Below are 13,733 nucleotides of genomic sequence, written 5' to 3' on the forward strand. Positions count from 1 at the left end.
TAAGTCATCATTTTTTTTATTTTATTTGGCATACAGAGGCTATATCTCGTGTATGATGAAACATCACATTGATTATATATCAAACTTTAATTCGAGCAATCTTGAGATATTATTGACATGGCATATATCTTATTGATCCATTTATTTTTTCGATTTTTACGTAATAAGGGGAAAGTAACGAAACATATAATCACGAGTGCGAGAATACTGGTGCGCAAAGTAATATTGCTTCTTCTTCGTGCCTAGCGAGCGTTACATTGTGAAACTCGACAGAAGTATGTTGTTATTGAGAATGATGACGGTTTTGTGCCTAAGTCTCTCACCTTTGTGTCTCGACAGCCCCGTGTAATAGCAAGGCCGGGTAGTCTCGAAAACTGCATCAACCAGGCCAAGCGACGAGGAGCGGTAGGCGGTTCAAGGCCGAAACTATCCGCGTGGCCATGGACCACGAGACGAGGAACGGAACCGGCAGTAACGACAACGAGGAGTACACCAATATTTACTTCATCGTCGGCGACCGCAGGGAGACGGCCACTTACAAGGCGAACCAGGTCACGGACATGGAACTCAAGGGTGAGTGGGAAAGTTTTATTACCACGCTGGCGAAAAGTTTCATCGACTTTTCTGTCGTTGTCGAACAAACTTTTTTCTTTTTTTTTTTATTTATTTAACGCAGCATTCGCGAAATATTCGTGCGTGGTGAGAAAGTACACACATGTGTTGCACACGGTGAGAACGCTCAACTAGTTTTCATAAAATTGTCGTTGACGAAAATAAAACAAAATTCTCGATTAATTACAAGGTACACTATTAACGTTTTCATAAAATCAAAAATAGGCTTAAAATGCCTATTTTATAAAGACATTTTTATCAGAGAATTAAATATGGAAATACTTTTACGTGGTTATATACATATAAAATTATACAGGAGTTTTAGGAGAGGTTGTTAGCAAATTAAGCAACTTTTTAATATGAACATAGTAATAATTTATATCAGGAACGGTAGCGATAAAAATTTGTAATTACATCACGATAACAATTTTGTTATGAAAAAATATTATAAGCCAACAATATCCACTGTGTATGTAAAATTATTATAAACTTGTCCTTAAGTCGGATATTAATGGCTAATTAGATGACAGCTTTTTTGGAGGCTTAAAATTATTGTTTTTACTATTCATATTAGATATCTATATTAGAGAGATACTATATACCATATAATATCAACTCTTAAGAATTTTTATCGCCATTACAGTTCTACAAATAAATTTTCTAGATACAAACACGAGATAAGAACTTATTATTTATTCGAGAGTATTCAATTTATCAGCAATCCAACTGGATTGTAAGACAAAGAGAAGCATTAACGCGGAAGTTAGCAAACCATTAATCTTTCGACAGGAAAAATATTTTATCCCGGCCGAATATCTCACGCCAAGGCAAACATCCTATCCTGTCGTATGTCTTGAACTTTTCACTCGCACTTTACGGCCACGCGAAAGTATAGGTACTTCGCGGATAAAAGTGAGAAGCTTCTTTCCGTCAATGGTATAACGGAAGGCAAGCGAATATTTGACGTTCGTAAGATTTAATCAATTATCGATTGTGACGCGACATGACGCGACACGCGAGCCAGCCAATCCTGCGGACGAGATGTTCGCTTTTACGCTTTTGCCCGATATGAAAGCTTTCTCTTCGAAGCACTACCAAAATTATGTTTGCACACACTTCACCTTCGTACCGTGACCTATCGACCGAACCGCCGCGCCGCGCCGCGCCACGCCGCGCCGCGTCGTTTCTGTCGGCTCGGTCGAGTGGCTGACCGAGCTATGGTAGCGCGGGCGCCCCTTACAACCCCCCCCCCCCCTGTGAAATGACATGAGCAAGCAACTTGTCCCAACTCTTTCAACTCTCTCATAGTTAGAATAATTTTCTCGATTTTGAGGAAAGCGACGACGATCTCGAGAGCGTACAGAAGCAGCCAGATTGAATTTTTTGTCCTCCTCGACCATTAATACTTAGTTCTTTATATTTGACCTAATTTTAACTTCTTTTCCAGCTGGTTTTTTTCTCTTTTCTCTCTTTGCTTGATTTTCTCTTTTTGCTACTTTATAGCATAACGTATTTTATTATATCATACACTTTATGCGTTGCTGCAATGCGCATTATACTTTATAATATATTATACACTCTACTTTTATTATTATACCTTTCGTATTGTTACTGCGGTGCGCATCAAAATTTTATTTATATAACAGTACACAATGAATTTCTCATTTAGCTTTAGGGTAATTTGAAGCATTGTTTAATTAAACATTGCGTGATTCGTGTTGCCTTATTTCATTATTTATCTATGACACTATAACACTCAACAGATGTAAAACGTACTCATTTAATACTCGAAACAAAAAGTTCTCTCTTTTTTTATAGAATTTTAATGAAATTGCAGTTATTTTGCAATTTTAATTATTTTTGATAACAATGCTTTTGCTATACAAAATGCAATTTAATAATCTAATTAAGTCGTTTAAACTTAGATTAATCGATGATGTATTAATTAATTACTATATACTGTTCCAGTTAGAAATCAACACGTAGTGTGTTGTCTGGAATAAAATATTTCAATTTTCGAACTCGGTCAGTAATTATTCCCTCGTGTCTAATGCTATTATTATCGGGTAATTATTATAGTAAAATAGTATGATTACGGTCAATAATATGGTATGCGAATTTAACGGTGTGTTACTTATGTGAGGTTACATTAGTTAATTAAAATCTAATGCAATTACAGCAGGTATACAACCTTGTACGCCTGTTAAGGGAAACAGCTCTTGTCAGCAATGATGTTACCAGCGACGTTACACGACAGTACAAAGTCATACTACACATAGACAAGTCTCGTAAACGGGGCCTTATCGCACAGGGTGATCTCCGATCTGTTGCGTTGTCCTAAAGCCGAGAGCTCTCCGATCCCTTTAACTTTCGTATTTAACGCTTGAGAGGATTGTACGTCGGGCTAACCCATATGAGTTTTCCCTGAAAATTTCTGCTTGTCAGTCAAGATCGATGTACATAAAAATAGCATACGTATCAAATTCGCATTTCTAAAAATAGCACATTTTTGCCCGTTCTATCATCGAAAAAATTAATTAGGTGCGGCTCATTGTCAGTATGCTAATTCAGAGAGCTAATTCTTCTATAATGAAAATTGCCTAATGTAATAAATTTTCTTCATTACATTTTTTATCATATTTTTTTCTTTGAGGTGATTCATTACACAGATTAAAAACCGTACTAAAAAAAGATGATTATTTCGATTAATAGATTAAGAGATCCAAGAAAGTACAATTGTATACATCTGTTCATGAATACACATATCCGCATTACTTTATTAAATTTTAATGTTGATATCGGGAAAGTTAAGCTTATTTGTATCGATTTCCACATTGGTTTTAAGAATCTAACGTCATTTTAATTACGTTTTCAGCCTTGTGTTCCCAAGATCATCACATGTTATGTCATCATTATTACGATCGTTGTTACAGTCGTATGCTTTCCCCCACAGGACACTATAGGCTCTCACGTTTTTCCACCCTGGTAAACTGGCCATGGAATACTCCGCTTAGTCGTCCTCGTTCCCTCGTCGCAGTCGCTTCCACTTAACTAAAAAGCCTTTTAACGAGGCCGACTCCGCGAAAAATCTGCCGTGAGGATGCCACGCAACCGATCGATATCTCGTCATGAGGGCTCAGGATCGAAGCTCCGCTTTTCGCCGGGAATGAGAATTTCTCGACGCCTTACCAAGTACAGAAAATATACGCGTCTCTCCTGATACGGGAATGAGGCTTTTCCGATAATTATTCATCGAGCTATACCGACAAACGTAGACGGCACCACAAGGAAAAAAGATGATGTTGTAACGGAGAGAAAAAGACGGATGTTATAACGGTATCTGTATAAAAATGAAGAAAAGTTTTCGTTTTGAAACTTTTTGTTTTCCGGCACGTGAAAAATGTTTGTGTAAAACGGGCTTTTGTAGTAGTGCTTGTAATTTGCTGAAGGATTGTTAAAGTAGAACTGGCCAAACTGGAAAATCGAAAATGCCTGACTGTGGGTGCAGCCCTAAACGTCTCACTGATGTTTTAGGTAGCAACCGGCCACATTGTCCGACACGTGAACGACCGCTTTCAACCGTTTTATTGATCATAAGCGGAATTGGACGTCCCTCGGGCCTATTTTTGTACTCTCTGGGGAGAAAAAACGTAAATGATTGCATAGAGAAAAAAATATGCTGTAAGCGGCAGATTGGAGAAGTTCGAATAATTGAAGAGAAAATTTTCTCAGTGTTGTTTTCTCACTAGAAAATTCTTTGTACTATTAATTAATTTTATTTAAACACTTGTGTAATTTAGTTATTAGTAATGAGTAATTTAGTATTAATTTTTATACAATAATATATAGTTAAATTAAAAATTTAACGAAGATTATTTTTCTATAATATATTTTACACACATCTATGTACTTTTTTACTTACATACATGAACTTTTGTCTTTTATTTCTTTCTTAAAAAAATAAAATTTTCTTGTCTTTCTCTGTATTCTTTTAATTATTCTGCAAAGTAAAAAAATATACATATACAAGAGATATAGTCCAATGCATAAAAGATGATCTGTACTTTATCATGAACTTAACAAAGACAATAAATGTACACGCGTTTTTATTTAATCGCTGTGGCTCTGATTACAAAAGCTAATGGTGTCGTTTTTTGTACTTGTATTTTTTTTCTTCTATCGTATCTCTAGGAATTACGTAACATTATATTTAATTGAGAAATCGCGTTTTTACTGGAGAGTCATTTTTATTGGTCCTCGGATCTTGTAACGTGTTCGTCTTCTCGTTATAATCAATTTGTCTTACGTCATTTCTTTTGATGTTTTTACTATCACTGTAAACTTATCGAGCCGTTTTGCTACGTCATGAGCAAGCTTTTGTTATCATGATATCTCATTATCCGAGACGAGAAATTAATATCTGATGCCGTCATTATACGCTCTCGTTACAACGAGATTGTTGTTGCAATGTAGAGTCGACATTCTGGCGTGTCTCTCTGTGACGCAAATAAAATGCGAACAACCTCAAAATCACACTGCTATATATGTGTGGCGATAATTGTCGTTATCTTTTCATGGACAATAATTCAATTTACTTTCGTTTTTTTCTCGTAATACAAACGTAACGTGATTTCGAGATAATTCCTTTTAATGCGAGGAACCTAACAACACAACTTTTTTTTCTATATTTGAAAAAATTGCAATTTTGTTTGCATCTAAAGAAATTGCTCGAAACCAATTCCTCTTCAATTTTCGAGTCTCTCCTTAGTGTCTTGTGAAGGTTTCAAGCGAAGCTTGAACGTGTAACGAGGTGCATTTACGCATTTACCTAATGCAATACACAGCCTCTATACATATAGACAAATATCGATCGATAGGCTGAGGCTCTAACACGCTTGTGACCCCACCTGCCATCTAATCAAGCCATGTCTCGAACATCCCTTACATCCTCTATTACCTGCCAAGTTGCGCAAAAGACGTCCCCGATATTGACAATTTCTCCTTTATTTTTAAATAATATACGTACAGTATTAGAAATTGCATTTATAACAATGCTAAAATTGTACCACAAAGAGTGCTTTGAATAGATAAAGAGAAAGAGATAGAGAAATATTATTTAATTAATTTAATTATTTAATTAAAAATTAATTAAGAAACATACGAATAAAATATGAAAACAGTAAAGTTTACCTGCATAAGAAAAATATAAAAATAAGCTTTCGAGAAAGACGAGACATACGGTTTAATTATATCAATATTTCTTTGTTTCTTTACTACACTCTAGTCTGCAAATAACGATGCCTAACTTAAGGGTCGTTATTTTCGCTCTTCGAATCTTGAATATAAAAATAAGATTCTTATTGAGTGCAGTCTATTTTTATTGATTTAACAATCTTGTTTGAAGCGGGAAGTTTATCGTAGCACTATGAATAAGTCAGCCACGCTGTGACACGATTTATTCTGCCCTAAATAGGCTTTAAATCGATTTGTTTCTATCATTGTTCGAAATCTTGAAAAAACCTTTCTGTCGAGAAATATTTGTCTTTTGGAAACGAGCTTTATAAGTGGAAGAAACGTTTTCTTTCTTTTTGTGCTGATATATTTATTTCAGACTCGGTTATTATCGTTGATTCACGATGCATAGGTAAATGAAATTATACGGCTTAATTGTGATGAGAAAGGTGGATTGGAGAACTGTGGTTATTATAAAAGAAACGTCAAGTTTAAAAACAGAGCTAATAGAAACCAAAGTAGTGAATGAAAAATACATTACTTTTATTCTATAATTTATAGCATGTTACAGTATATAATTTATTCGCGTTTTAATATGAGATAATTTTCCAAACCGTTCATGCATTTGCTGATAAATTGCTCTTTATTTTATTCGCGCGAATACTTCCTTCTTCCTTCATTATTCGCAAATATGTCAACTCGTTTCGAAACGCACCAACGTCATTTCGTCGCATTTTATTTGTGAGAAACGCCTGAGAATTTTCCGTCGTTGTCGTCGAGATCCGTCGCCGGAACAAGGTTCCGGACGAAATCCCGGAAATCGAGTGCCGCGGAATTATCGGCGGCGGAACTGCTTCCGGGATTCGCTTCCGGAATGCACGAGAGATAGAACGCGGATTCACCGCGCGGTACGACACCCATTTACAGGAATCACCTCTACAGCAATCAGGCGTGTCGGAAACTCAATTTTTTGCTGTTGAAAGTTACATTTATTGCGCGAACGGTTAGAAACAATATTGCATCGCTGCATCGCAAAATTTATTCATTTACCGCTTTATTTATTCGCGACAACATTATTATCAAAGATTCGAATATTATCGCGGTGTATTTAATTTATATTGCCGCAACTTTTGGAATTACATCGATAATACAAGCTTTATATTTGCATAATTATTAATAATAATTTGAGTGATATACTATAGATATAATTAAAATCATATTAACAAAATTATATTACTATCAAATTATGAATTAAATATGTATGATTTTATCTAAAAAATTAAAAACAATTTCTATATTTTACATACATGTTTTAGCAATTTGTGTGATTTCCAATTATTTTTGAGTAGTTGTTCCCTTTATCTTCTTTTACATATTTATAAATGTAAATATATGTATATCCATATATTACATATTTTGATAACCAATGTAAAAATTGTATGCAAGAGATTCTTGAAGAGTACGTGAGCTTAAAGAAGGTATCTTTTAAAGTGAATTTTCACGAAAACTAAGTTTTGTGTGAAAATATTTTATTTTATGTATATATCCCTTGTAACGAGAATCGTATTTTTCCACCCGCGGTTGTATTATAAATATTTTAATATTTATATAATTATATTTTTTAAATTGATTTCGTACATTTTGACAAAGTAGTTTTTTCCGAGGAATTTTAACAAGTTTCTAAACAAAATACGACGTTTTTCAGGAGTTTCATTGGACGTATATATATAGCGGTGGATCTGTACGACGCGACGCCGCGCCGCGCCGTCTCGAACGAACGCCTTCCGACGGCGATAGCGCGTCCTACACCTCGCCCCAATGATATTGGCCTCAACAAAATAATGAATAAATTGAGCGTGGGTCACAATAAAAATATAATCGTCCGCCGTACGTTCATGATTCACGATTCATTATCCTATTATTGTCAATGGACGGCTAGAAGATAGCTGCCCCCACTGATCTCGCCGTCACCCTTCCTTCACGTACGTATATGCGCGGTTATATATGCTTCATTTCGTTTTGCATCGTGCGAATCTGGCAGCATTTTGTTACGTGTAAACTGACAAATCTGGACTATTTCGTTTCGTAACGAAATTCGTGCATTCGTATTTCGCTAGTATGTCGAGTTTCATAAATTCAGATGCGGCGATGAACGAAGAAAAGATTTTAATTATATTTTATAAGAGAAAATTCATTAATTTAACGATGGTAATTAAAACAACAACATAGATCTCGTTACGAGATGCTACGCGGCTCGCGATATTCGTGAGGATTCTCACAGTATGCATCTCGTCAGTGATAGGAATTTTATAAAACATTTACAAAGTTTTTGACGTATGTAAATAAAAGGAATAATTGTGGGGCTTTCATTCGAAATTGCTGCTTTATTTCGGCATACGGACGGAACTCGATTACTACTAGCTTTGACAAACGGATATTTAATTTAGCTGTTAATCAAACCGCGCTCTGTCTGACAGAGGAACCTACGGATATATTTAAATATGATTTTCAGCGAACAAATTTTCATCAGAATTTTTATAGTACTTTTCATCGCAAATAACGATAATATTGCCGAAGTGTTTACTTGTACGTATAATACACATATTTAATAATTAAATCAATTAAATTGCATGAATTAAATTATAATATGTAGCGCTGGGATCTCTTGTACATTATGAAAAAATTTTTGCGAAAGTTGATCGCAAGAAAATAAAATACGTCCATTAATCTAATTACATCAAACTTGAAATAAATGGCCGAAAGTCTAATTTACATTGTCGAATAACGTGTGTCTCCTCTCAGGTGCGCGACATGGAATTACACAAATGCGAATTTTGTTTTAGTTTGAAGCTATAGCATTAATAATAAATTATGGAACTTGCAAAAGTATTTCATGAGAAGAGCGTATAAATTATCTCGCGTATTTTTCGTCACTTTGAAATATTCTGCACTGTGATATTTATCATTAAAACGAATTGTATTTTTGCACAGAAAAAATATTACATACTTTATTTTACATCTTATAATTTATGTCGCTTCTATAACTCTACAAACCTTGATTTTTTTTTTTTACTCCGAAGGCATCCTCAATCTTCTTTTTAGAAGCACTTTCTGGTTCGAAGTCTATTGACACTGTGTATATACGATCAGGTCTAATTGCGACACGGTACGTGATTCGGAGACGACCAATCATCGTCGCCCTGAATTACGGAGGGTGCTTAAAGTACTCGATATCGCGCCGCACCGTCGGCCACACCGACCGCTCCTTGAGGTTGATCAGTCGAGCGTTTGCTTGACAAACGATTGTGCATACCGCGTTCGATGAAAGTTTGCTCGCGAATTCTTATAACTCGTCAACCAACCCCCAGCGATCTGTCTCCCGCGACCTTTACACTGCGCTCGGTGAGTCTAATTTAAGACTCATCCGTTCAACCTTTCGACGCTCGAGGTTGCTTCGCGGTTTGCTAAGTGGCTTGAATTTCTCTAACTCTCTAATGGAGGAGGGCGATACACACTGTAGAGAGACACGCTATAGACAATAGTTCCAGAAATATCCATTATATATCGCTTAGGAAACATCGATACCTATCGTCCTTATGCATGAGCATACCGAAAGGATTAACCTTTATCCAAGAAATGTGTACCCGACTGTTTATAAAGTTTAAACAAAAATTACTTTTTAAGACTTAAGAGGATCATAATATAGTCGCCACTTTTATCGTCTAACCGCAATAATTTTTGTGTCGCAATTTCTTTTTTCTTCCTTTTTTTACAGTATTTAAAAATCCTTTTTCCGAATCAATATAAATCAACTTTAGTCTCGGTTTAAAATTTACTTTTTATCCTATTTTAATTCTTGTTATAGAATTAGAAAAAGATAAAAAAAGTAAATTACACCAAAAACGGGTATTGTAGACTCTCCTAATCAATACGAAAATATGTTACGAAAATTTATGCTTATGTATGAGTACGATATTGATGTCATAATATAGTATATATAGCATGTATCAATGATACGTAAATCGTATGTGTGTAAGTCCTATCGAATCGATAAAGCAGACGACTTTAGGAATTCTCTTAATTTCCAGGTTCACGTAATATTGTTATTTAAGCCTTTGGTTTTATAAAAATAATACGCGTGCGTATGCAATATTTTTACGCGTGATGTGCCCTTTTCGTATAGAAAAATAAAAACTTTGCAATGTTTGCATTAGAAATATAATCTGCCAACGCCTACTTGCCTATATTTTTAAATGCGAAACTGCCAGGATTATTATCCGTGATATTTACGGATCGCGAGAATTCAGTTCTCTCAGTTTTATAACGCCGGCAAAATCGTGCAGACAAGTCCACGATAAGTTCTTTCGACCAGCGAACGCAAAACTTTTCATTTTATTTATTCACGTAATCCGCACACGTTTATGGGTCTCCTCATCGTGGTGAATATTTCGTGGGAATAAGAGACTTATTTGGGATATCTCGGCTTAACCTCCGAGGTGAAGTTCCTCACTGAATTCCGGAACTATGATGAACGGGTTGCCATTAATCCCGGGCTTTTTGTTTTTTGCGACTTATGCGATGCGCCATTACTTGGGGGTTGTTGCGAATATGTTGATAATTATTATACTTCATAATATCTCAGAAATGAATTATTTTTTGAACATGGAACGAGATGCATCGTTGCGTTAGTAATTATTTGTATTATTTTAAGCCGTTAAATAATTTGATATTATATTAGAAATCGTGCGTAATAACAATGTCGGCTTTATTTCTTGTTCTTTTTTTTTTAAGATCTATTTTATCTCGAAACTGCAACTACGAATTCGCAGTATTCTGTAAGTTAAAAGTTTTTTATCGTATGTGGATTCAACAAACTGAAGCCTCGATAACGAAATGATTTTTGCATATCAAATTGACATATTTCTATGTCTCTTCAGAGCAAGGATACCTTTTTATTTGTATGAACTGTGTATTGGTTTTCCTCCAATAAAAGAATCGCGGTATTTACGAGAAAAATATGGTGCGGTAACCCGATTAAAGTGGCAAGCAATAGTGACCAATAAACACTTGTACATAGAGATCGATATTTTGTTTCATCGTATATCTCTCCTGGAAGAGAGAATTCAAAAAACGGAAATATTCAGTTTTAGATTGCATGCTCGATTTCAGACGATTTTTTTGTCACCGCAAAAATGTATTCAGCCTTACTTTTTTCCTCTCACCCTCTTTATTTTGTCAGGCATTTGTTGCCGAACATTTATTCACTTGTTTCTCTCGCGTGCGATCTCGACATTATGATTATACGTAAGAAAATCCGCGACACGTCGCAATATATTCTCGGGAGGGAAAAGGGAAGAAAAGTAGAACTTCAACTTTTTCGAACGAATATTTTTTTCTCGATCAATGTCTACGTCCATTAAGCTTGACTGAGATTGAGTAATGATCGGATGTTTCACTTTCAAGTCATCAATTCTATGATCAATGGTTTGATGCCATTCGATTTGATGGAAAATGTGATTTTTCAGCTTTACACCGGATTTTTAACGACTTTTAATATTTAAAGAGTGAAAAGTTACAACGTGGTTTTAAATTTGAGATTTAGACAATAAACTCATATGAGATTGAATTATTGACACGTATTCGAAAGTTTCAATATTATTACACCCTTTAAAATTATACGATATATAATTTTAAAATTACGGAAGGAAGGGAAAAACGATTGCATAAAAATTTCTATCTTTTAATGCTTAAATAATTATATTTTATTAAAATTTATACCGTTGGTAATATTTAAATATGTACCGAGAGAGGGAAAAGGAAAAATGAGGGAAAGAAAAAACATCGTAAAGCTCTATAAATCTTCGGATCGTGTATGTATTGTGTATGCGATTAATCAAGGATTTCGAATGTCTGCGTCAGGGATCTCGGGTATTTGGACTTATTTGAGTAATGCAAGTATTCAAATATCTACAAGTCAATTTCCACGCTTTTTTTACGCGCGTGGGAGATATTCCATCCCGCTCCAGATTCCAAGTACATTATCATGTAAATCATGTAAGCACGTCGGTAAACAAACTCGAGGAAAGAAAGAGCTGAACTCCGACCGGGTTGGCGCCATAACGTCGATGAGACACGGACGAAAATTCGATGGTTTGGTCGTAAAGGTTTAAGTACCCTGAAAAAAAGTGAATGCATGTGCACGCGATTGTTGTAATCGCGCTTGCTGTACGAGGTGCTCGAGCGTTTTTACGACGCAACGGATCGCCGACTGACGCGAGTATTATGGACCGGAACGTAATTGAGCGAACGACATTAGTGAATCGACTGCATTGGCGAAGTTTAATCACGTTTTTTTTTTGTTACGTATTATATCGATATGAAATAAAAAGCTACTGAAAATAAAAAAATTTAATTGCTTTCTGCATGTAATTTTATGTCGAGTCAAAATGAAATCCAGTCAATATTCTCTTCTCCCTTTCTCTCTTTTGCAATTTTTTTTATTAAACAATACGCAAGGTTGATACAAAATATTTGCTTTTACTGTATTGTTTTCTACTGTAAAATTTCCGCTGTTTATAATAGTTAAATGCGATAGACGCTGAACAAATATTTACATATATACCACACAAATATCGTTATTTTAGCTATTACATTATGTGCAATCACAAAATTTGTATATTATTGTTTTACGATAATATTGCTATGTATTTTAATGACTCGTGATGAAAGCCAAACTATGCATCAATTTTACTCCTACCGTGTAGAAATATTATACGTATTTCGAAAATAGCTCCACTTTTGCTTGCATTCATTTTGAAATGAATGCTGTGAGAATGCTTATGAATTTCGAAAAAAGTTTTCCTAAAGAGAAAATCGTTATATAAAAACATTCAAAGCTAATAAAAGATCTGCTTGCTTTATTTTATTTTATTCGATTATATCGCGACGGTTTGCGCGTGCACGAGCAGAATGCTCAACACATTGCATTGCGAGAAATCTGAAACGGCACTACTGTATGGATGCAGTACAGGTGCATGAAAAGGGGAAATCATGCGGCGTGTGTCAATGGAATCTTTTTAATTTATTTGTTTTTATATCTTTTTAATTAAAGCACCCTCGCAAATTCCATTGACACACGCCATACGTTAAAAAAAAAACGTAGATTTCTCTCTAGCTGAGTGAGATTCACAATAAATTTCGTTGCGCCTCTCGCGTATTGTAAATACTACTCGCTGCCGCTGTTGCCGCCTCGGCAAACGATTCCAGGTTCAATTAGCGTCTCGAATTCGTGCGTGGGTGTGGTGGACACGCGTTGCATTTATGCTATGCGTTCTGACATTCCTCGTACTGTTTGCTATAATTCCAATAAATCAAACGTGGCTCGGCTGACATAGTTTGCAATTATCAGCAGTACTATATTTTCCATAATCGTGAATATCACGGTTTGTTCATACACAACACAGACCTCTAAGAGAATATGACCTAAAGTTGTCCAGAGGATGTTCTAAAGCGTTCAGAGGACGTTTACACTGAAAAAAAAAAAAAAAAAAAACAGTTTGATAATAGCTACTAATATTGAGTGAATTATTATAGTTTCAATTAAATATTTGGTTAATATAAAATAATTTTATTCTTCTAAATAATATTTAGTAATTATTATTAATTTTTGATTGGTTATATTATGTTTTGTAATACTTGCCAAATATTTAGAAAAGAATAAAATTATTTCTACTATGTTTACCAAACATTTGAAATTATTTCACTTGACATTTCATAACTATTATCACATTCTTTTTCAGTGATATTAAGAACACATTCCCAGGAGGTCTCTTTGATAAAGTGTGCAACTCGATGAAGACATTACGTTAAAATGTCACGATATATTCCTG

At 34.9% G+C, this 13,733-nt stretch overlaps 1 protein-coding gene across 1 annotated transcript in view; it reads left to right on the plus strand.

Moving 5' to 3' along the window:
• Nucleotides 1–440: 440 nt before the first annotated feature.
• The window catches only part of Pde9 (phosphodiesterase 9), a 34,939-nt gene continuing 21,646 nt past the window's right edge, over nt 441–13,733 (plus strand). The window contains exon 1 of the mRNA XM_018546469.1: nt 441–573. Coding sequence (XP_018401971.1) covers nt 441–573 — 133 coding nt within the window. The remainder of the gene's footprint in view (nt 574–13,733) is intronic.

This window comes from Cyphomyrmex costatus, unplaced genomic scaffold (assembly GCF_001594065.2).
Source record: "Cyphomyrmex costatus isolate MS0001 unplaced genomic scaffold, Ccosl1.0 scaffold55, whole genome shotgun sequence".
Classification (NCBI taxonomy): domain Eukaryota; kingdom Metazoa; phylum Arthropoda; class Insecta; order Hymenoptera; family Formicidae; genus Cyphomyrmex; species Cyphomyrmex costatus.